Here is a 26,578-nt window from a genome sequence, read left to right as displayed (position 1 = left end):
CCAAATGTCAGCCTTGTGTCAGTAGATTTAATGGCACATGAGAGAACTCCTGAATTCCAGCATTTCAGCGTCTCCAGAAACCATCAAAGTAGTTAGTGCGACATGAAAACATTAACATTATTATTATTTATTATTTTCTCTAACTAACTATTCAAATCTGTGTACTGTATTTCCAACCCTTGTCCTGGTTTTTTACCAGGGATGGGTATGAAGTGAGATAAATCTTTGTAGTAAGTTTTTATGATCGGATGCCCTTCCTGACGTCAACCTCAACAGAAAAGTTAATGAGATGAAATGAATAATGTGATGTATGATTTTAGGAAGGGAGAGGATGAAACCCAGTGCCGGCACATAGCCTACTCCTGTCGAATAGCACCAAGGAATCTGCTCAAAGCTTTATGTCTCCATCCGGCAGACATCCACTATCAACAGCATCATATGCCCTCACTCCATATGAGCACTGCAGAGAGATTTGGAATTGAATCCAGGCTTTTGGCACACAATCTAGTGATTAGACATTGTATACCACCATCTCTTCTACCTTGCTGGCCAACATTTTGATGGTAAAATCCTTTTCAACCAACAGTACTTGAACCAGCTAACCACTGCGTCAGACCATATCACCTTAAGAATCATAGCCACCGGATGGGCTAACTAACTATTGAAATAAAATGTAAATTATTCTGGGTCCATGTGGTCAGGTGTATCTACAGTCAGACTGACAACCTCTCCTTGTTGGTAAATTTTCAAGTTCCAAGGAAATAACAGCACATACAGTTTGTAACAATAAGATAGGTCAAACTTTCAGGACACATTCCTCACACATAGAAGAAGATAATACGTTATATGGACATGGGTCAGAAATGCTTGATTTCCATATTAGAACTCAAATCTACATAGTACATTAATCACTGTAAACACACAGGAACAAGAAAGTACCAGCATACTACACGAAATTCTATCTTACCTGAAATGTTCAAAATTCCCTCCATAAACATTGATACATGCATCAACCCACCATCACATTGAAACCCATATATTAATGGAGAGATTTTTTAGGAAATGCCTAGTATTTTGTGTACCATATTCAACACCTCTACAGTAAACAGACTCCTTATAGCAGAGAGAGAGAGAGAGAGGGAGAGAGAGAGAGAGAGAGAGAGAGATTAGTGTTGTTCATAAAATTCTCAGATACAACCTTCAGTGCTCTTCGCCCTGCAGCTGTAAGTAGCACACTGCTCACTAAAACTTCAGCCATGTGTGGGACACCTTCAATGGCACTGTATTCCTCGCTAGGCACAACCACACTGAAACAATAGAAATTTCATTTGCTTTATGTCACTCCAACACAGATACGTCTTATGGTGGCAGTGGGATAGAAAATGGCTAGGGGTGGGAAGGAAGCAACCATGGTGTTTCAAGTTGTAAAAGTAGCCGGTGGGACATCAGACCAATAACATTATTATTCCACGAACCTACTAGGTGTCATAGCAGGCAGAGAGGTGATACTCCGACATGGCGCGTCCCAGGTGGCAGATAGGGGGGCTCCTCACCGGCTTGCCAGCGGACTTGAGCGAATTAACATAGCTCTCGCGGACCAATCACACAACACCCTCTATGGTTAACAACCACAGTTGTAAATTGGAGCTTGCTCCACTTAAGGTTCATTACCTTCAATAGTCAATATGGCAGTCTTTTAGGAAAATAATTCCACCGTCCTGTCCAATCAGGCTTCAGAAGAAGGCTACTTCGGCTACTTAAATTTACACCACTAAAGAAGAAGAATATCAAAACTAAAAAGGTAAAGAGGAATTATGACCCACACCAGTTAATAAAAAATGACAAATATAAGGAAGTCATGCAAACAATAAAACTGAGAGATGACCTTGAAGAATTGATCCCAGTTCTCAGAAAACAAGCTGAAAATTTCACTCCATTGAACCCTCATAAAAAAACATGCCTGGTGGACGACAGAATGTGATAAAATTCATAAAGAGAGACATCAGGCATGCTTAAAGCTCTAAGCCCATAAATCAGAAGAAAATGCTATAAACCTAAAAAATCTCAGGAAGAAATTCTCACAAAATATTAGAAAAATTAAGAGAGAATTTCATTTCCATTGAAGTTAATTATCACAGCACCAACTCTAGAGACTATTATAAAATGTTTGGAAGACAACTACAAAAATTTGCTCCTCATACAAGATGAAAATGGAAAAATGGCACATAGCAGTAGTAAAAATGCTGAGATTATGGCAAATGCATTCAGTAAACTTTTGAACTGTGAAGAACCTAAGGAACTTTTACAAATTAATAAAAATATGCCAAGAAAAACCAAATTTATTAACACAGACCTTCCAACATTTCAAGAATTAGAAAAAGCACTAAAAGAACTTAAAAACTTCAAGGCATGCAGAGAAGACCAGAGATGTGGAAATATTCAAGTAATACGGTTCAGATTTCCTTACACATGGCTTTAACAAAAATTTGGATCACTGAACAGTTTCCACAACACTGGACAACAGCCTTAATACACCCTCCTCATAAAAAAGGAGATAAGAATAATCCAGATAATTATAGAGGATTGTCTATCTTGGACTGCACATCCAAGATCGTAAATGGAAGGATTAAAGATCAATTAGAAAAAGAGTTAGGAGAATACCAAAGAGGCTTTAGACCCTGGATGTTGTGCTGAACAGATCATCACTCTAAAATTAATAACGGCATACTACAGAAAACAAAACAAGCCTATAGTAATAACATTTGTTGACTTTAAGAAGGCATATGATTGTATACAGAGACCTTCAATGTTAAAAATTTTACAGAATTTTGGACTCCATCCTAAATTAATTAAACTGATAGAACTTACTTTAACTAATACCATATCAAAAGTAAAGTTTAGAGGAGAGGTTTCTGCACTATTTTTTATTAAAACAGGTTTAAGACAAGGATACTGTTTATCACCAGTACTATTTTATTTAATATTTTTACTAGTGGTTTTACGTCGCACCGACACAGATAGATCTTATGGCAATGATGGGATAGGAAAGGCCTAGGAGTTGGAAGGAGGCGGCCGTGGCCTTATTTAAGGTACAGCCCCAGCATTTGCCTGGTTTGAAAATGGGAAACCACAGAAAAACCATTTTCAGGGCTGCCAACAGTGGGATTCGAACGCACTATCTCCCGGATGCAAGCTCACAGCCGCGCGCCCCTAACCGCACGGCCAACTCAACCGGTACTAGTTCTATTTAATTGTGCATTAGAATTTATAATAGGGGAATGGTACAAGATCAACCCAAAGAACATAAAAGTTGGAAGCTCCCAACAAAATTAAACTGTTTAGGATTTGCTGATAACCTTGCTCTATTGTCCAATAGTAATAATAATACTTTATTAATGGTAATACCATTTTACATAACAGTAGAGAATAATAAACAAAACAAAACACACTAAAAAGAAAGTTCAATGGAGTATAAGTAGAAAAATATGTACAGATATATACACAGGTTATATTACAAGCAAGCATAGGAAAGTAATAGTCAGTTTTGGAGATTATGTAAGTGATTTCTAAATTTTGACAATGAGCAGTTAAATATATCAATATCCACTTTGTTTAGAGATGTTGACATTCATTCAATTGGCCCACTGAATGCGTAGTTAGTTCTTTGCCAATTTGTAGACAATGTATTCTTGAACCTTGTGCATCTGTTTGGTACATGTGCGTTAATTTTTACAAGGAGTTGTGGACAATTCACCTAGGAATGAAGCAATTTAGAAATGAGGAGTGTATCAAATAATTCACGGCATTGTGACAGTCTATGCACATTTAAGGACTGTTATAGGGATGTGTAATCAACATTATCATATGAGAATCCTGCTCTAAATGAATATAGATGAAGAAATTTATGTTATACTGGATCTAATCTATGGATAGAGGTCTGATGAGAAGGGTTCCAAACAGGTGTACAGTATTCTAGTATAGGGCATACCATAGACACATACAGCAATCCATAGGTAGCTAAGTTTGAAAATTCTCTAGAATATCTAGTAATGCAACCCAATTTTGAAATGCTTTCTTACAAATATTTTCAATATGTTCATTAAACGACAGGTAATAACTGAATAAAACACCAAGGTCATTAACTTGTAAAACAGGAGTTAGAATGTTGTTATTACTAAATTTGTACTGAAATGATATTTTCTTCTTGTTCTTAAAGAATGATATTATTTTACATTTCTCATGATTAAGTTTCAACCCATTTTGAATACAGTACTTTTCCAGATGATGTAAATCTTCTTGAAGTTTTAAACAATCAAGTGGACAATTAATTGGCATAAAAAAATTTGTATTGTCAGCAAACAAAAGCAATTCAGAATTCTTAAGTATAATTTTAATGTCATTTATACAGAGAGTAAAAAGTATGTGTGCAAGGTGAGACCCTTGAGGAACTCCACTGGTAACAATAATAGGCACAGAAAAATGATTCCTTATTTTAACAATATGCAGGCAATTTTTAAGATATGATTTAAACCATGAGAGGAGAGGCCCATTAATTTCATAACCTGTTAGTTTTTGCAGCCAGATATCGTGGTCGACAGTGTCAAAAACTTTTGAGAAGTCTGTATAAATGCAGTCCACTTGGGAGTGGTTCTCTATTGCATCCAAGAGGAACTGATAGAATAAAAGAAGTATTCAGGAAACTCAGCACCAAATTAAATCTCTACAGGAAATAGCAAGAAAAAAAAGTTTTACAATATCCTTTGAAAAAACTGAGATAGCAGGAAAAAATAAGATTGAACGTACCAACAGATGATACAAAAGCAGGAGAGGAGGAATGGGAAAGGTTAAAGAGGACACTAGTAAAAACTGCAGAGGCAGTTTGTGGGAGAACTAGTGCCAGGAAAAGATGCAAGGAGATCCCATGGTGGAATGACAGAGTCAAAGCGGCAGTTAGGGAGAAGAATAAAGCTTTCAGAGTGTGGTTTCAACAGAGGACAACGGAGACAAGACAAGAATATAAGATGAAAAAGGAAGAAGCTTAAAAGATTGTAACACAGGAGAATAAAAAATGGATCGAAAAGTGGACAAACATGATGGAAGAGGATAGCAAAGGAAATAACAAAGTACTGTATGGAATGGTCAAGAGTAAGAGGAAAGGCAAGAGGGAAGATGTTATAATATTAGACAAAAATGGAAATGTGCAGAAAATGGAGAAACTCAAAGGAATGTGGAAGGAGTATTTTAAAGATTTACTATACCCAGAAGGATGCACTGAGGAGGAAAGTAGAAGCAGGGAGGAAGTAAGAAATATGGAAGTAGAAAAGGACTTAACATGGGCAGAAGTGGAGCCAGCACTGGACGAGATGAAAGAGAAAACCTCAGGGTTGGATGAAGTGAGTATTGAGATGGTGAAGGCAGCAGGAGAGGTAGGGAAACAGTGGCTTTATCGAGCATTGAAAGTAGTATGGAAGGAAAGGGAGACCCCTGAAGATTGGAAGAAGGGGGTAATCATACCAATTTTCAAGAAGGGGAATAGAAAAGAGTTTAAGAACTACAGGGGAGTCAAGGTAATATGCCACTGTGCAAAGGTGTTTGAAAAGATTCTGGAGAATAGAATCAGAAAAAGGGTGGAAGAAAAGTTAAGAGAAGAGCAGTATGGTTTCAGATCGGGAAGGTTCACAGTAGACCTTATATTCACAGTAAGGCAACTACAAGAGCGTCATTATGAATGGGGTAAGGATCTTGTGATGGCCTTCGTGGGCTTTCAGAAAGCTTATGACTGTGTGTGTAGAAACAAGGAATGGGAAGCCTTACAGAGAAAAGGTGTCGAGGAACCGACCGTAGAAAGAGTGAAGGAGATGTACAATGGGAGTGTGAGTTGTGTGAAAATAGGAGGAGAGAGAAAAGGCTGGTTTGAGCAAAAAGGTGGTTTAAAACAAGGAAGTGCTCTGTCACCTTTGCTCTTCGTAGTAACAATGGACGAGATAATGACAAAAGTGGCAAGAAAATTGGAGAAGGAAAAATGAAAGTGATGATGTTTGCAGATGACCTGTTAGTCTGGGGAGAAAAGGAAGAGGATATCCAGGAACAGTTACATGCTTGGGTAGATGAGGTGGAACAATATGGAATGAAATTTAATGGCCAAAATAGCGAGATAGTGATCACAACTAGAAAGAAGGAGGGACCTACGAGAGGGATAATGCTTGGAGGGGAAGAGCTTAGGAAGGTAGAGAGTTTCAAGTACTTAGGAAGTATCACAGAGGAAAGTGGAAGAAATGATGAGGAAATAATCGAGCTGATGAGCCTAACTTGGCACACGAGGGCAAAACGCAGGCATCCAAGAATGAGTTAGCTGGAAAATTCATAATGTCCAATAATGGACCATTATATTGTTATTATAAATAATCGAGCGTCGAAGACAAGCAGGAGCATTCCTGAAAAGTGTCAGAAGCCTGGTTTGGAGCAAGGATGTTCCCCAGAGAAGCAAAAGGGTGATATACAGGATGTACTATTTACCTACTCTGACGTCTGCAGCTGAGACTTGGGTAATGAGGCAGAGAGCTGTGAACAGAATAGAATACATGCAAGTGAAATGAAATTTCTGAGAAGCAGGATAGGAGTGAGAAGATGGGATAAGATGAGAAATGAGAAGGTTCGAAGTATAGTAAAAGAAGAGCCACTACAGAATAGGATAGAGGCATCTAGACTTAGATGGTATGGACACATGAAGAGAACGACAGAGGAAAGGATACCGAGGAGGATGCACGAAATGGAGATAACAGGAACTCTAGACCTTTAACTCTCATGTCTCAAGACCCTCGAGATTTGCTTCCCTTTACTCCCGCTCATTTTTTTATAGGTGAACTTACGTCGTTCTTTCCTTTGCTGCCTACTCTGAGAAAAGATGAATCTCTTACAATTTTGTGGAAGAGAATAGATTCGGTGAAGCATCAATTTTGGCATCGTTGGTGGCTGGAGTATTTGAGACTGCTCCAGACTAAGAGCACATGGAAAGGTGAGAGGCCTAACATAAAGGAGGATGATTTGGTTCTCTTCCGAGAACCGAGTCCTCCTCTTGTGTGGCAACTCGGTAGAGGTGTGCAGACATTTCCGAGACAAAATAAGCTGATTAGGGTGATAAAAGTTTGCACTGGAAACGGAATTTTCACTCATCCATCGGTAGAGGTGTGCAGACATTTCCGAGACAAGATGAGCTGATTAGGATGATAAAAGTTTGCACTGGGAACGGAATTTTTACTCATCCAATTACATCTGTTTATCTATTACCTATAGACTCATGAGTTTGTACTGTAAGCCTTATCAGAATTTCATTCTTTTTCCTTCTTTTTTTTTCCCCCTCGCCCCAGTATGTTCATGTTTCCACAAATATATTTTAGTTATTTATTTAAATTGTGATTATGATGATTGCTCTAATTACATTACATCACTTATTTAAGTTTTAAATTAGTTTCTTTCAGTGTTACATTTGACTGTGTTATTCGCTGCACATTACTCTCCATATAAGGACTGCACCTGACCTGAGCAGGACAGCTTGGACAGCTTCGACAACCTTGACTACTCGGGCTGATCCAGCCCTCACCGGAATGCTGCAACTTTAAGCCTCTCCAACAAGAAAGACAACTCGGGCTGACTTAGCCCACCCGATTGAACAGCAAACTTCTACTCAGCGATGGCCAAACTTCGCTTTCTCCTGGGCAAGAGCCTGGCTACTTAGCTCGGCCATGCATCAAGAAGCAGAATTCAAAAACCTCTGTGAATGCTTGATGGACAGGCATCTTTTTTGCAAGATGTTCTCCGTCAAAACATGGTGGTCACTGGTGACTTACTACATATTTTGCTGAGTCTCAATTTGTTTGCCTTATAGCACTTTCGTAAGATTGAACGCAGGATTAACTGCTTCTCAATTCAATTGTTTCTTGATTGCCTTTCATGGCCTTTTGTAAAGTTTATCTGCAGCTTCACTGCTTGTTTTCCATGCCAATTATTTATGATCTATGTCTTAATTTGTTTGAATACTGCTCAACTGCCTTATGGTGCATTCGTAAGATTTAATGCAGTCTTAACTGCTTTTCAATGTCAGGACTTAGTCCTTCTATTGATTGTTTTTGAATTGCCTTTATGGCCTTTTGTAAAGTTCATCTGCAGTTTTACTGCCTTTTCAATGTCAGATATTTATGATTATTATATTCATTACTTTTACCTTGTTTACAAGTTTTAAATTTCATGAAAGATTTTTTATTTTTTAATCTGTGGTTCCAACCTTCTAAATCTAAATTACAGTGAACCTTCACTCTTTCACCAATGGTAGTGATTTAAACCTTTATATTCGATTATCCCCCCACCCTTGGTAAATTATTCCAATCCCTAACATCTCTTCCTATAAATGAATATTTTCCCCGAATTGTCCTCTTGAATTCCAACTTTATCTTCATACTAGCAATATACCCGTGCTTCGCAACGGTATTATACTGAAATTTATAATTGAATGCTTAACATTTTACATATAATCCGCCGAAATTCGCGATCTGACTCGTTTTCTGAGAGAATCCACCAAAATTCGTGATCTGACTTGTTTTCTGAGAGATTACGGCAAAGTTCCTCCCATTTTTCGATCTTTGTTTCCAACAATCGATTTTGTACTTCCCGGGCTAGGTCTAGGTATCCCACCCGGTCAGTTGGGTCCCTAAATCTTTGCCATCTTTTCCTATGAGCATTTTTAATATGGATCAAATCCTTGAGGAGATCTGGCGTGGTGTCGTCTTGGGTGCCTTGACGGTACTGAACCCGCAGCCAGACTGTAGTCATAGTCATTACCCAGCCAGGAACTGTTCCCGGCGTGGTCCGCACATTTGGACGACAGTCCAGATTATTAATATTATTATTATTATTATTATTATTATTATTATTATTATTGATGGTCTGGAACCCACAGCAAGATGCAAGACAGCTACTTGGTGATAAATTACATCCTCTGCCATTGTCATTGCTGACAATGTGACCAGCACCATCGTCGCGAGTAAGCAAGTGCACAAGATTTCTGGCGACACGAATTATATACTTCCGTGAATTATTTACCTTATTGTAGAGGTGAACAATTGCACGGTCAATATCATTCATATAGTTTATTTCAAATGTGTTTAAATTTTTATTTATATGCCAGGAGAATCTACTGTAATCTAACTTTTTGTACTCCAAAGGAAAAGATGGTTCTTGAAAACGAACCCAGGAAAGATTAAAAATGATCAGTTTATGATCAGAATAAGTACATTATGAACAGTAAAATCAATTGGTCTCAACTCCTTTTTCACCCCATTGCCGTTAAGTTGATTTACTCCCCCCCCCCCCCAAAAAAAAAGAAGGTGTGTTTCCTTATATTTAAAGGAGATTCCAAATACCAATGTTCAAGTCTGGTACCTTCAGTTCTGAGATATAAGTATCCCCATAAAAATAATTCACTTTTTTCACTTCCTTTCACACTCCCCCCCCAATTGCACCCCCGCCTCCCAAGTGAACTTCCCGTTAAAATTACTTGTCTCTTTAATAGTAAAGGATCTTCTAAATACCAATTATCATGACTCTAACATCTTCAGTTTTTGAGATATGTGTCCACATAAAAGAAATTCAACTCCTTTTCACCCCCGCCCCCGAAATGATTTCGCCAAAAACGCTTTTTGTTTTTTGTTTTTGTTTTTAAAGCTGATTCCAAACACCAATTTTCACGTCTGTAACATCTTCAGCTTTTGAGATATCAGTATCCAAATCAAAAGAATTCAACCCCATTTTCAGTCACTTTTACCCCTCCACCCAAGTGGTTTTTCAGAAAACAAAAAATACATGTTTCTTTATTTTCAACAGAGATAAAAAATACTTTTTTTCACTTTGGTAACATGTTAAGTTTTTGAGATATATTGTAGAAATGCTCATTTTAAAATATTTCACCCCCTTTTTAGTTCCCCTTAAGTGAAGCTTCCAAAAACAAATCACCTATGTTACTTTACTTTTACAGGAGATTCCAAATACCAATTTTTACATCTGTAACATTTCTGAAATATACTGTAGATATAGTCTTTCAAAAAATTCACCCCAATTTGTCACTCCTGTTTAACCCCCATTAATTAGATTTTCCAAAAACAAAAAAAATACATTTTTCTTTATTTTCAAAGGGGATCCCAAATACCAATTTTTCAGGTCTGTAATATCTTCTGTTTCTGAGATATTAGTATCCTCATTTAAGGCATTCAACCCCTTTTTCACCCTTTTTCATCCCTCCTATTAGGATTTTCTGAAAAAAAAATATTTTTTTCTTTATTTTTAAAGGGGATACTAAATACCAATTTTTACATCTGTACACTTTAAAAGTTTTGAGATATATATAGACTCATTTTAAACATTTAACCCCCCCCCCTTTTTCAAACCCTCCTCCCATTAATTGGATTTTCCAAAAACAAAAAATATGTGTTTTGAGATATATATAGACTCATTTTAAACATTTAACCCCCCCCCCCTTTTCAAACCCTCCTCCCATTAATTGGATTTTCCAAAAACAAAAAATATGTGTTTACTTTTAAGGGAGATCCCAAATACCAATTTTCAGGTCTGCAATATCTTCAGTTTCTGAGATATAAGTATCCTCATTAAAGGCATTCAACCCCTTTTTCACCTTTTTTCACCCTTTTTCACCCCTTTTCACTCCTCCTATCGGGATTTTCCGAAAACAAAAAAAAATACATGTTTCTTTATTTTTAATGAAGATTCGAAATACCAATTTTTACATCTGTAAACTTTCAAAGTTCTGAGATATAGATTTTAAAAATTTTAAAAATTCACCCCCCCCCCCACCTTTTCACCCTCCCATTAATTGCATTTTCCAAAAACAAAAACAATACGTGTTTCTTTATTTTTAAAAGAGATCAAAAGTACCAATTTTCAGGTCTGTAATATCTTCAGTTTCTGAGATATAAGTACCGGTATCGTGATTAAAGGCTTTCAACCCGTTTTTCACCCCTCCTATTGGGATTTTCCGAAAACAAGAAAACACGTGTTTCCTTATTTTTAAAGATGATTCTAAATACTAAATTTTACATCTGTAAACTTTTAAAGTTTTGAGATATAGATACACTCATTTTAAAATTTCACCCCCCTTTTCACCCCCTTAGCGATGGAATATCCAAAAATCCTCTCTTAGCGAGCACCTACATCTTAATATGAATGTATCCCCAAAATTTCATTTCTTTATTTCCAGTAGTTTTGGCTCGGTGATGATGAGTCAGTCAGTCAGTCAGTCAGTCAGGACAGGTTATTTTATATAATTATATAGATTGTGATATTTCTGCCTGTTAAAAACACCACTCATACTTATTCGTCTACTAATGCCATTCCACACCATTACTCCATTCACAGCTCGGAACATACCCCTTGTAGTTCCCAATGTAAATGGTCCGTTATTGGAAATTGTAAACTTTTCAGGTAACTCATTCTTGGTTGCCAGCGTTTTGCCCCAGTGTGCCAATTTGGGCTCATCAATTGATAACTAGCAAACCTACAAAGATGCATGGATAGTGCATATAGTGGAGGCCACTGTGTAGGTTACTTGGAGCCACAGGTAGTGCCAAAGCACTTTGAGAGACTTGGTCTCTTTTACAAAAATAGATGCATCTCAAAATGTCTTCATAAAACTTCTCATTGACAGTCTGATGCAGTGGAACGAACTCCTTGTGATCAATTCCTTGAAGGTCAAAAGTAATTATCAGTAAATTATCACAATTATTGCTGCTGCTGTGAACTTGGCATGTGTTTGTTTTGTTTTTTTACCACAGACCAAAAGCATCCTTGAACATTCAGTGGGTTTCGGTCACAGTTTTACTGAGCCTAAATAAAAATTTAATTCAGATTCCTTGCTCCTTAACTTCAGTCATTCAAAATTCACACAAGCACAAGAACGGGGTGTAAAGAAACTTGCAAACACCTGTACTTACGAGGATCACTCTTAGGAGACTAATAGTTGAAACATTACATCCAGGAGATAGTGGGTTCGAACCCCACTGTCGGCAGCCCTGAAAATGGTTTTCTATGGTTTCCCATTTTCACACCACGCAAATGCTGGGGCTGTACCTTAATTAAGGCCATGGCTGCTTCCTTTCCACTCCTAGCCCTTTCCTATCATATCATCGTCATAAGACCTATCTGTGTCAGTGCGACATAAAGCAGCTTGTAAAAAAGAAAGTTGAAACATACGCCAAGAGCCACCTAGAGTCAGAACTTGGTACTGCTACTTGTTCACACAGGATATTCAAATTCAGGGCAGCACCTCATCCTAAAATGTATTTTTACATTTATTAAATAATTTAGATCCAGTATAAAGCCTTGTGACACACTTCAGTTATATCCCACTGATTTAAAAATGATGTTCTTTATTTTTACAATTCTCTCTCTCTCTTCACATCACATAAATTTTCAATTCCTTATCTTTAATTCTTACAGAGTTTTGATATAGAAAATTTTTGAAACTACTGCATGCTTTGCAAGAAATAATACCTATAATTACTTCCTGATTCTCAATGTATAGGCGATGATAATTCAGACTTACCATTCCTTTACAATTTGCAAAAATGCTTGAATCTTTTCTGCGTGACGACTGTTTTGATCAATGCCACAAAGTGCCTCACACAATGCTGTGTCAGTATTCTCCCCATTTACAATTAATTGGGAATATAATCCAGATATTAGAAGCTGCAGTAAGACAGAGCCAGCCATGGGATGAACATCTGCTGGAATAGCATCTTCAAGAAGTGCTGCAGCTCGTAGAACAGATGGTGGAAGACAATCGGCCAGATGGCACAGGCAGTCTAAAGCTAGGGAAGTAGCCTGATCTAATGTGGCACCTGCCTGATGTAACAAAAGAAGTAATTCAAAATATATTATAAATAAGTAAATAAAGTAATGAATTAATTATTTAATTAATTCTCTTTTAGATGTAAATTGACATAGGTGCAGCGATGCAGTTAAATAATAAAACCACTATTATGTGAGACACACACACAGAGTTGACAATATTCTTTAGGAGTGTAAATTACTCAACTCCGAGAGAGATGAACTTTGTAAGAGTGTTATAAAGTCAGTGGGTCACTGGCCAGTGGAGAAATATGAACTTGCGGACAAACACCTAAAGAATTTTTATAAATTTGTAAACAAAATAAGTGTTGACATTTTACAATGAGATAGCAGTTAAGTGAAATATTGACAAAAGTCAGATATAAATAATTGTATATAGGGTATTAATTAGTAGTAGATTTCGTGCCATTTTGTCAAATCTTTTAGCTGAAGATGTTCCATAATCAGAACGAAACATGTCCTAGAGATTAAGCTGGTTTATATCATGTAATTAATAAAACTGTTATATAGAAATGGATAAGTATTGGAAGGTGGGAACCTACTTATAACTTAACCTTAGTTAAGAGACCAAGAACAGGAAAAAACACTGAAACAGGTGCGTTCAGACTTCTAGCAGTGATTCAGACAAGAGCCTCCTCTAAAGAGAACACTTTTGCATTGGGAACAGAAACTCTTTTCTACTGGCAGTGTAGAAGATAAACCAAGAAGTGGTAGAGTATAAAAAACAGGGGAACAATGCAGGGAATTTGCAGAATCAGTGGAAAGATCACCAGTGAACTTATTGAGGAAATGATCTGCTGAACTCTACACAAGAACATGAAACATAACTACTGTCCAAAGTGTTTGAGAATTATCCAACAACAATTTGAATAAAAGAAAAGAAGTGTATGGTCCACTTCTTCAGATGTGTGACACAATCCTGAAACAAAGTGAAATGATTGTTCGTAATGAATGAGCCAGATACAGGAGTTCCTGGTAACAGAATATCATCTTTTGATAAAAGGCCAATCCTTATTTTTATGAAGACATTGGGAGTAGCCCTCCTCTTGTCATGATATAGGCTGGCATGGACAGCAGACAAATTTACCATCCACTTTTTTCTTTTTTTCTTTTTAATGGAGTTCTCATCGAACATCAGTATCTTTGTATGTTAAGGAACTGGTTCATACCCCTGTTTAAAACCTGAGGGATTAAGGAAGAATGTGGTTTAAGCAAGATGGAGCATTTCCTCATTTTGCCACTTTGGTTCAAGAAATCTCAACAAGATGTTTCTAGAATGCTGGATTGGCCGTGGAACACCTTCACTGCCAGTTCCACTTGACTGGTAATCTCCAAGCCCTGACCTCTCAACATGTAACATTTCATTCTAGGGGTTCATTAAGAATATTGTTGCAGAGCAACGTTATATTACAGGTGAAACCTGAAAAAATCTGGAAGACATGCTTTCAGATGGATTACTTGAGCAATGCTGCAAAGAATGTCTCACAGAAACTGGTGATGTATTATTCTGTGTTCTGAGGATGATAGTGCACATAGTGATCTTTTTGACATTTAGATATTAAAACTTACTGCAAAACATTACCATTAGACAATAAAACTCGCAGCAAGACATGTCCATTTGGCATTAAAACTTACACCAATAGTGTGTATATTTATTCAGAACATATTCACTGTAACAAATAAAACCAACCAGTTAGCAGACAGGTATGACCTGCAGTATGAAGAAATTAACAGAATAGAGGCCAATAATTTCAGTAAACTTTTTAAACAAGAACGATATAATATTTATACAGAGTGGTGCAGGGAAATGGGAAATTCTGAATGTTAGCGTTTGTCATTATTGTACTGCCGGCAGTTGTGAACACATTGCCATTTAGTAATCATGCAGCATTAGAGTGGTGCAGAACATGAGAGCGTATTACAAGCAGGGTGATAGTCTGACAGCTGCACAATGGTTATTTCGACAGCGATACCAGCTCGGACGTCACGGACGTATGCTATCTGCTCGTGCGATTATAACGTGGGTGTGTAATTTTGAAGAAAATGGTTCAGCCTTGAAACGGAAGCCTCCAGCAGGCATCAAACGGTACATACACCTGAGTACATTGCAGCTGTTCAAGTTTCCATCAAGAGGAGCCCTTGCCGCTCCATTCGACAGTATGCATCTGCGCTAGGGAATGGGTGACAAAGCGTACAAAGAATACTACACGAATTGAAATTCCACCTCTACAAGATACAGATGTGCATAAATTAAATGCACAAGACCCTGTGTTGCATAGGGAGTTTAGCAAATGGGTGTTGGCTAAAATCAACAAGAATGCCAATTTCCTCAACAACATATGGATATCAGATGAAGCCCAAAAACAGAATTTTCGTTACTGGGCATAGTGTGACAACTGCACGAGTGAGTTGCACGACCATCCATTAGATAGCGCCAAGGTCACAGTATGGTGTGCTGTTTTATGTCATGGCATCACTGGGCCTTACTTTTTTTGAAAGTGAGGATGGCATTGCAATAACCGTAACATCTGCTCAGTATGTTGATATGCTTGAAACCTTCTTTACAGCGAGACTGCATGCTCTGAATATCAAAAACATGTGGTTTCAGCAGTACAGAGCCACGTCACATGCTGCTCGACAATCGATGGAAATCTTTCCCCAGCTGTTTGGAATACCAATATAGTTGGTCCGTTATTGGACATTATAAGTTTTTCAGCTAACTCATTCCTGGTTGCTAGCATTTCGCCCCAGTGCACCAAATTAGGCTCATCAGTTGGTAAATAGCACACCTACCAAGACGCATGGCTGATGATCATCTGATGGCTAGGCAGGCATCAATTTTTGAAAATGAGACAAAGTCTCTCATAGTGCATTGGCACTGCCGTTAGCTCCAAGTAGCCTATGCAGTGACCTCCATGATATGACCTAGCTAGGCGTCTTGGTAGGTGTACTATTTACCAACTGATGAGCCCAATTTGGCACACTGGGGTGAAACACTGGCAACCAGGAATGAGTTAGCTGGAAAATTTATAATGTCCAATAATGGACCAACTATATTGGTATTATAAATTTACTAATTCGGGACAAATATTTCACGTTCCCTATGGGAATCAACATCTATATCAACTGTTTGGAAGACGCGTTATTTCATGTAACAGCGACATTCCATGGCCTGTGAGATCACCTGATCTTAGTGTTTGTGACTTCTTTCTGTGGAGACATCTTAAAAGTAATGTGTACCGCTCATGTCCTGCAACTATCCATGAACTGAAACAGAAGATTGAAGACAAAATCACTGCCATTCCTTGAGACATGCTAGAGCAAGCACACCTTTCCAATCTTTAGAAGTAAAGTGACAGTTTGTGACATTTTGTAATGAAAACATAAATGGAATACTGTATACATGTACTTTCGTTAATAAAAATATATTTTATCCTGTGCTTATTCATGCAAATTATGTTACTTCATAATTTCCCATTTCCCTGTGCCATCCTGTAGATGACATTACAACTGTTTGGTACTAGAAATAATTTAAATTAAATTAGGTTGTAGTAGAGAAAGAAATTACTTCTTAATTCTTAATGAAGTATGAAATGAGTGAAATAAAGCCCTATCTACATCTGACATAACATGAGAGTACCACAGACTGCGGTGAAGGAACAACTAGCGACTACCCGTTCAAGCTAATGTTGGCTCCTGAGTGTATGATTCGAAGCAGTGTATCGATTCATTCAAGTGTCTGAATGAATCTAGTCACAGAAATGGCACACTGAAAGAATCGTACGCTATAACAGACTCCTGCTGTCAGCTCATTTGAAAATAATACCCACTTGCATTCACTGTTCTCTTCTTACATGGAGGTTTAAATAACAGTTGGATTTATTTGTAGCGTTAAAAAGGTAGTCAAAACAAACTGCCAAAGTAGCTAGTAAGTAGGTAGTCTATTAGTTATTCTATTTATTAGTTTAATGAATATTAGTATTATAACTTAGTTGATGTTCATCAATTAATTCAACTCAGCTCTCTAGCCTACCCTATCACTATAAGCAATGCTCATGATCTGTTTTATATTGGGAAGAACCTCTCAGGATTCTTTCAATTCATATGTCATATCATTGCACAAGATTTCAATCATCAAATCACAGAGACCACTGGTATACGTGAACAGTAAATAAGTGTGCCGCCTGACGCAATAACTCAACTAAAAAGACGTTGAATCAAAAAACTGTGAATATAGTGAAATTTCCAAGTTCTTCGGAATCATTTAAGATAAGACTAGGCAAACAGTTGATAGGGAATTTGCCACCTGGGCAATAGCACCAAATGCAAATCATTGATGATTGTGTGAACAAATACTCATATTTTTCATCTAATTCTATATACTTATTTCATGGAGTTGTCACTATGGGGGAAAGGTTTTGTAACATCAAAACTTGATGCGAAGTGGTGGATTGCATCAGAACCTTAATCTGAAAGCTGGATGGCACATAGGAAAGCAGTTCATAGAATTAAGAGGAGATGGCAGCAGTGAGCATTGAATGCTATTGCTGCTGTCATAACAATTCAAACTACACAGACATCAATAGGAACGGTGACTCTAATGAGCCGTGAATCGGATCACTATATCAATTCAGTAACATGAACGGAATCAAATGAATCGAATATCCCATCACTAAATCTATTAAAGAACTATTTAAAATAGTTTTTACTTGAGTTGGCCTTGTCGATACACCTTATAATGATTAGGAAAACTATTTATTTTACCATGTCAGTGACATCACTGATGAAGGGAATGGATGATTTTCCCAAAACATGTATGGTAAAATAAATAGTTTTCCATCATTACAAGGTGTACTGACAAGGCGGACTCGAGTAAAAACTATTTTAAATAGTTCTTTATAAGATTCAGACAAGTCAATCCAGGATCAAACATAATACATATTATGGTTAATTTTATCAACAATCCTATCACTAATGCGAGCTAGCACCAGCTAGTGCTACATTTTATGAACATTGCTTAGTGCTAAAGCTCTTTCTGAACTATCCTACTACTACAGAGGAAACCAATTGAAGCCTAACCCGTCTAAAACTCAGGTATGTGTCTTCCATTTAAAGAACAGACAGGCGTCAAGGAAATTGCAGGTAGTACGGGAAGATACTCAACTAGATCACTGCCCAACACCTAAATATCTAGGTGTAACATTGGATCGTGCTCTCACCTACAAACAACACTGCATGAACATCAAACAGAAAGTGTCAGCTAGAAATAACATCCTTCGCAAGTTGTCTGGAACCAATTGGGGTACACATCCAAAGACGTTGAGAACTACAGCCCTGGCTCTGTGTTACTCCGCTGCAGAGTATGCTTGCCCTGTTTGGTACAGATCAAGTCATGCTAAACAAGTTGACATTTCTCTAAATGAAACATGTCGACTCATTACTGGCTGCTTGAGACCAACTCCACGAGATAGAATCTACTGTTTGGCTGGAATCGCCCCGCCAGATATAAGAAGAGAAGTTGCATCCATGAATGAGAGAACTAAAGCACTTGCCTCATGTGCACATCCATTGAATGGATATGAACCTGCCCACTGAAGATTGAGGTCTAGGAGGAATTTCCAGAAAACAACTGAAGATTTAAACGAATCTGCTCAATCCACAAGGTTGAGATTATGGAGAACTAGAAATCCTCAACTTGCTGGTTGGATGCTACCAATTGAACATCTCCCCCCAGGACACGAGGAACATTGGTCTACGTGAAAATCGTTGAACAGGCTTCTCACTGGGGTTGGTAGATCAAGAATCAATATGGTAAAGTGGGGCTTTCCTGGCACATCCAGACAATGTGAATGTGGTGAAGACCAAACCACAGCCCATTTCATGAACTGTAGTAAATGTCCTTTAAGTTGCACAATAGAGGACTTGATGGATGCGACACCTAATGCCCGTGATTTGGCAAAATTCTGGGCAGACACTATTTGATATGTATGTCATTAAGTACCATTATACTATGTAAAATGTATGCTTCTGATACGAATACGAATAAGTGCTGAAGCGTTTGAAATTCTCTTTTTATCATTCACTTTACTGGCGCTAGATAGCTGTCAGTTTCCTAGCACCACTTGAAGCTTGTCAGTAGAGTGGTAATCATTAATTGTGAAAAATTAATACATGAAGACAATTAGAGTTCATTCCATTCCACTCAGATTTTAACACTTAAAGAATTATGTATAATATGAAAGAAAATATAGATAAAATATTATTATATGATAATCCAAAATATTTTAATTTCATCAATTCCCTTACCTCAGTGTTACTGCAAGTTTCTTTTCTGCTGAAATAGAATTATTCGAGAATTTTTGTTCGCCATCAAGCATTCTATGCGATGATGTAATTCACAGAGTTCACGCTGATTTTCATAAATTGGGTACACTGAATTCTTTCGTCTATGTAAATATCTAGATTTCAGAAAACTATTTTCATATAACATTAACTCTTCAGCTACAGGAAACTCTACCGCTTGTTAAGAACTCGCTCAGACTGGCATCCAGTAAACTACTGAGAACAATCGCAACAGCATCTACTAGCTACTAGAGTTAAAGCGTTAGTAGAAGCGAGATGTTCTGTAACCGCAGCCATAGAGGGTAGATTTATGTTTAGAAGGAAGTTTAAACATGATCATTTCTTAAAATAAGTCAAATGAGAGCTCATCTGAGGTTTAATTACAAATAAAAGGAATAGAACTGAAACATATATTTTATGTAATTACCTGAACAGCAGACTGAAGTGTCTGAACAACAGGCGTGAGACCATCCTCCAGAGGACGTAAGATTGCTTCCAACCATGGTGGTCGACTCTGGTTCCACACCTGAGGGCAACAGTCATTAAGTAACTGTATTCTTTAAATGATTTCATTCTTACAGAGAAAGACATTAAAGTATTATATCAATTAAAAATGTTTTTAAGTAAAAAATACATTACATTAATAATACAAAAAAAGGCAGATTAGAGGTAACATTTTCAAGCCAGAAAATGTAAATTTAAAAAAAGGGGGGGGGGGGGGGAGAAAGGAAGAACAAGAAGTTATTGTAAATTGATGAAGATGTGGCTTTTGTTCTCATTTGCATCTTTTCAAGTTTTGCTGACCACCTATATAGCTAGGTATGTAAAATGATTGTTTTTCTGTCTGTACTTTTTTACTGTTAACCTGAAACTTTGAATATTACTTACAAACTCTTTTGTTAACAGTAAAAATGTAAGGAAAATATCAGTGGCGGTTGTCTGAAAATTTGTCCAAGGGCCGGTAACTAACTCTAGGGAGAGTTTCAATGGAGATCATACTGGCAACATTTTAAATGCCTTGTACATCTATCTGTAAAAAAATTTAAAAAAATAAAAAAGTTATCTCCGTACAAGCCATGAAGGGCCCTGGAGGGGTGGAAGGTAAAGGCTTCCACTATCCGTAACCTCAGCACTTGATGGGATAGAATGGTTAGCTCTATGCCCGGCCGCCTTTGCCCCCAGGAATTAACCTGGTACTCATTTTTGGTGTAGACTGAGTGAACCTCAGGGCCATATGCACCTCCGGAAGTGGAAATCTCGTTTCTTAAATTTTACGACATCCTGGCGGGGATTCGAACCTACATCCTTCCAGGTGAACCGAGCACGCCTTTACCGCCTTGGCCAGGCAGCCCCTACATCTGTCTGTATGGATATTAACCTGATATCGAGTTTTTACACACCAAAAAAAGGATCAAATTTAAAAAAAGATAAAAGTGCACAGAACCAGAGAGAGCCAAGAGATGAGTATGTCACAACAAGCTGCTGACAAGGAGAGGATGTCCGCCTACATGCCTCAGAATGTCAGGAACAATATGAGGAGTTGACAGAAATGTAATTGTGATAATTCCATTAATGGCAGGTATTTATTTATTTATTTATTTATTTATTTATTTATTAATGTCTTTCTGTACATGGCGGGGCTCAGGCTATGAAGCCTGCTATTATGCCAAACCATATAATTATCCTCCTGCATAAACATAATATACTGAACATTATAACTACTTAAAAATAAGTTAATTATAATTTAAAGTTAATGTGAAATGTAATTTGTATGAAATGTAAAGCATCATAAAAATCATTTTAACATTTTAAAATTAATTTATAATATTTACTATTATTAAAGCTATATCTCGAAAAATATAAACTATAATGTTTCTAACCTTACATTGACATTTTATACATTTAACTTAATAATCTAAAATTTAAGGGTACTTCTAAGAGTAAATCAATCTGAGTGTAGGTAAAATTTCCAGCACATTCTTCTGAATAGCTTTAGGTTGCTTATGTCTCTAATTTCAGCCGGGAGAGAATTCCAGGAACGTATGGTCCCCGGTACAAATGACTTGTTATACGTACTACTGTGATGAGTGGGGATGGACTGCAGGGTTTGTACTGATGACCTTGAGGGTGTTCTGCCTGAGGGAGAGAGGTAGTTGAAATCTATTCTCAGATAATGTGGTTTACCTGTTCGCAGTATTTTGTGAAGAAGAGAAACAGCATGGTATTTACGTCTATCACATAATCTTAACCAGGACAGCTGATGGAGGAATGGGCTGATGTGGGAATGGAGCGGAACATTTAGAATGAATCGAATGCAGGCATTATGCGCCCGTTGAAGTTTAGAACCAAGTGAACAACTTATGTTATTATAGACTACATCACCATAATTAAATATTGGTAGTATTAGTCCTTGAATGAGCAGTTTCCTGGTTTTGACAGGTAGAAAATCTCTCAGTTTGTATAGTGAGTGTAATGAACCGAATACACGTTGACAAATTTTTGTTACGTGTTCTGACCAACTTAAATACTTATCAAAAATTATTCCAAGGTTCTTAACAGAGTCTTTCAGTGCTATAGGTGTTTCATTGATCTTGACAACCGGTATGTTGATGCTTTCTAACTTGGCATGCGCTTTTCTAGATCCTATTATGATGGCTTGCGATTTTAATGGGTTTACTTTCAGGCAGTGGCTACTAGTCCATTCGTTAATGTTAAATAAGTCTTCGTTTAATTTCATGGTTGCTTCTTGTATGTCATTCGGCTTGGTATGAATAAACAATTGGATATCGTCAGCGTATAAGTGATATTTACAGTTAGCTAGTATAACAGCTAGTTTCCTAATATAACACAGATAACTGTTATCATCACCACCCTATACTGCCATTTCCTATCACAGAAACTGTTGTGTCAAGTTCCCAAATGTAGACTTGTCTGCCTCATAAATAATTAAAATTTGCAATAAGGTATGCAAGAGCCATGAGCTGAATACATAGAACAACTTTAAGATGGAATAGAACACTACCTGAATCTGTTCAGTGGTGTTTGAGCAGTCATAAAGACAAGAGGAGGTCTACCTATGTTAATGAGCACTATGTAGTAGTAGTAGTAAGTTTGCTCACAGATACGTCATCTGGTACTTCAGCACAATTGCATGGATAAATAATCACTAAGTACAATCATACTTTACATTACTTTCTGAATTTTCACTGAACTTCTACTGAGGAACTTATACATAATTCTGCAGGTGCTGAGAACTACAGATTTTCGGAAGTCTCCACTCAGATATATGGGCAGCTGAAACTTCTTCAGAGACTGTTTCAGGGTGTTATGCACCAGTTCTGTTGTTCCAATCACAACTGGTACTATCGTTACTTGTCCACTTGCATCACCATCATCTTCTTCATTTCCCGTTTCCGGCTTCGTGGGTCGGGTTGTGAATCAAGGACCTCCATCGCTGCCTGTCTCTCCACAACTCTTCTCCTTTTTTAAGTACATCTTCTGGTTTTCCTCCCCTTTACTCTATGCACTCCCACACTGAATCTGTCCACCACTTTCGGGGTCTTCCTCGTGGTCTCTTTCCTGTTAACTTCTCTAAAAAAAGATTTTTTTTGGCACCCTTTCTTCTCCCATTCTCATCATATGCCCATACCACTTTAGCTTTGTTGTTTCTATCCTGTCTTGAAGTTTCAAATTCCTGTACTTTTCCTTATCTCTTCATTTCTAATTCTATCCTTTCTGGTATTGGCCTCAATACCTTTTAGGAATTTCGTCTCCGCTGCCTGTATTCTACTCTCTTCTCGTTTTGTTGTAGTCCATGGTCCAGCTGCATAGGTTAGTATGGGTTCATAATAGGTTGAATATAATACTTTCTTACATTTCTTCGGGATATCTTGGTTCCACAAAATACTCCTTACACTCTGGTAGAAGCTGTTTGCTTGTTGTATTCTTTTTCTAATTTCCTCAGTAATCTTTCCACTCGCTATTGATCTTTAATTGACCGTGCTAGCACTTAGTATTTCTGAAAAATCACCAAAAACATGTTTGGCAGTGTGGTACCATAGAGTGATATCTTGTCTATTATTATTAATCAGCGAGAAATCACTTCCACAAAGCCAAATTCCATCACTACACACAGTCGTCCTGCCAGAAGAGCACTCTACGCAAGTGAGACATTGACTTAACTACCAACATCAAAGACATCGAGAAAATGGAACGGCAGATGCTGAGGAAAATGTTGGACTGAAAGTTCAAGGTAGTATCTAGATACACAGTGACAGAGAGTTCAGTGAACCTAATGAGAGCCTCAGCTACCATTTGCAGACATTTTATTTTTAATATTCTATTTTACTCTACCAGTTGGCAGAGAAATGGATCTTTCTTGGGCAATATATGACTGAGTTTTAATTTTTTCTGGTAAACACCAAATGTACTACCAGAGAATGTTTACATACTGACATCATATGACATGAAGTGCCAACTACCTCTGCCAGGTTTCAACCCATGATCTCATGATTCGGAGAGCCAGCGCTTCACAAAGTGAGCTTACTTGGTACTGTGCCTCAGAGGTTATCATAATTATATTTCCGAGAAGGTATCCATATACTTTTGATCAAATAATGTATGTGATGCATCCCAAGAAACCTTTTCTACATATTGGTTAGGGAAACTCTTTAGTACAGGACAATGGAAAACTCAAGTCGGATCAAAAGACAAGATCTGGCTTTTAGTGCCATCTGTTATTAGAACTCTATACAGTAAATTGAAATCAAAAAATATTCTTGTACTGTTTAATTCCCACTCTTGAACTTTGACATTTTCTAGAAATGAGTAAAAAATCTATATATATAATTTGAATGTGTTACACAAAATTGTGAGAAAACCACTATACCACTATGCATTATATATCAAAAGAAATGTCTCCATCTCAGAATTACTAGAAAAATATCACTTCTTTCATTAAGTCTTTTATTTGCAAAAATAGTAATTTATTCAAATAATATGATGCTTATAGCATTGCAGTTAACTGTATTTGCCGGTAGAAGGCTCTGTGAAAGTTTTCTCTGCTGATATTTCTAATAATGCTATTTGCTTTACGTCCTACTAACTCCTTTTTTTGGTCTTCGGAGATGCAGAGGTGCCGGAATTTAGTCCCGCAGGAGTTCTTTTACATGCCAGTAAATCTACCAACACGAGGCTGATGTATTTGAGCACCTTCAAATACCACTGGACTGAGCCAGGAACGAACCTGCCAAGTTGGGGTCAGAAGGCCAGCGCCTCAACCATCTGAGACACTCAGCCCGGCACTGATATTTCTATGCCAGCCCGATAGAGGACTCTGTGAAAGTTGTCCATGCAGATCTCTCTATGTTAGTTCGATGGATGCGTCTGTGAAATCAAGTTATCACCAGAATGCAAGTTGTTGCTCCATGTTGATTCTAATAAGCAATGTATGACAAAATTATAAAATTAAAAGTCATTAAAGGTGCTTCCAAGAATCAGGTAATTTATATACCTAGGATTGGTTTGATGTCTACTGACAGTAATCTGCCTTTCAAATTCAAAGGGAGGCAGTTCCCATTACGTCTTGCTTTTTCAATGACCATTAACAAAGCACAGGGTCAAAGTTTTAACAAAATAGGTAGGTATTTATTTACCTCGGTGCACTTTCAACCATGTTCAGTTATATGAGGCATTTAGGAGAGTTAAAGCTGCGAGGGATGTCAAAATTAAAATTATAACTACTCCATACGAGGGTCAATTCTCTGAAACTGAGGGATTCTACAAAAATATAATTTACAATGAAATACTAAAATGAGGACAGTTAAATGCAATCATTTACAGTGTACTGTAGCCTACTTTATTAAAGTTATTCATGACTGTTACAAGTTTTGCTATTTGCTTCACATCGCACCGACACAGATAGGTCTTATGGCGACAATGGGATAGGAAAAGAAAATTATGCAAGTATTTACAATAGTCTTTATTTTCATTCTAGGGCCCTCCACTGTACATTCATATACGTCTTACGATCAGATATTCCACCTAATTTTTAACAAGAAATGACAACTTTGCACCAATAAGACGATCTTAACATCCTTTTACTGAATTCCATATACTTACTCATTGATCGTCTTTATTCTACTGGAAATTAAGATTGTGCACCTCTAAATCAGCTTTCACCAACACACCGGAATACTGTATGTCAACAAGCACCAACAAAGAAAAAATTTTAACATCAAGTTTTAATGTATCAACTCATGTGTATAATTTTAAGTTTGTCATCAACAGTTATGCTCTGTTATGCTCTGAACAATCTAGAACATTCTCACTATTTTAATTGACATATTCGGCGGTCCGAATTATTTTAATGTGTTATTTTGTCCTTGTCATTTTGTGCTTTTTCTTGAATATTTTACGGCTGAGGTTGTCTACAAGTTGGACGAAACATGTCCCGTCATATTTTAAAAAATGTTGTTTAAATAATTAGACAATAAAAATTTTGGTATTGTAAAGGTGGAATATTGATTTAACCTCAAAAAGTATACCTACGACAATACAGGCTTTACAATGAAATTTGTTTTGTGTAATAATAAAACAATGCAACCCTCAGACAACCTAACACTAAGACTCCACATACCAACTTGCAAAAATACTGAAAACTGCAACTGTTATACTTTACAGAAATCAATAAATGTTTCATATTTAGGGATAATTATAGATAGTTATCTGAAATGGAATTTTCATTCATCAAATTTGATCATTAAACTTCAGAAACTTATTTATATATTTTACAGAAATAGAAATGTTATTTCAACAAAATCCTTGAAGTCTGTATACTTTGCTTTAGTTCAATCGCAACTGCAATATTGAATTAATAGTTGGGGTGGAATCCTTGATTCACACTTGGCTCAGGTAAATACATGCCAGAACTACATACTGAAAGTCATGTATAAAAATCTACTGATGTTTCCAACATATAAACTGTTCCAGCAAAGCTTGGTACTTAACATACGGCAGCTATTTGTGCAGTCAGTGACCCTATAAATGCATAAAAATTTAGAGCTCTTCTGAAAAGAACACAAGTCAAAAATTTGCACTAGTCTGCAAGACAGAACTGGAATAAGTATACCACGCCAGAACACTTTACTTGGACAAAGAAATCTAACTTGTCTAGGGCCACAGATATACAATGCATGACCTGTGGACATGATCAGTCGCAACCAGAATACCCTGAAGAAAAGGCTATTCACATGGCTCATTAACAATTATTACAAAGTAAATCAACTTAACAAATTGCCATTATAATATTTAAATCAACTAGCAC

The 26,578-nt window shown here is 37.1% G+C and overlaps 1 protein-coding gene across 1 annotated transcript in view; it reads right to left on the bottom strand.

The window, feature by feature from the left end:
* The window catches only part of LOC136879310 (uncharacterized protein KIAA0825), a 149,124-nt gene that overhangs the window by 39,136 nt on the left and 83,410 nt on the right, over window positions 1-26,578 (bottom strand). Inside the window, exons 9-11 of the mRNA XM_068229054.1 lie at window positions 19,682-19,780; window positions 12,608-12,906; window positions 1,199-1,307 (exon numbers count right to left, since the gene is read on the bottom strand). Coding sequence (XP_068085155.1) covers window positions 1,199-1,307; window positions 12,608-12,906; window positions 19,682-19,780 — 507 coding nt within the window. The remainder of the gene's footprint in view (window positions 1-1,198; window positions 1,308-12,607; window positions 12,907-19,681; window positions 19,781-26,578) is intronic.

The sequence above is a fragment of the Anabrus simplex genome, chromosome 8 (genome assembly GCF_040414725.1).
Source record: "Anabrus simplex isolate iqAnaSimp1 chromosome 8, ASM4041472v1, whole genome shotgun sequence".
Taxonomy (NCBI): Eukaryota; Metazoa; Arthropoda; class Insecta; order Orthoptera; family Tettigoniidae; genus Anabrus; species Anabrus simplex.
This window is presented reverse-complemented; position numbering and strand designations above follow the sequence as displayed.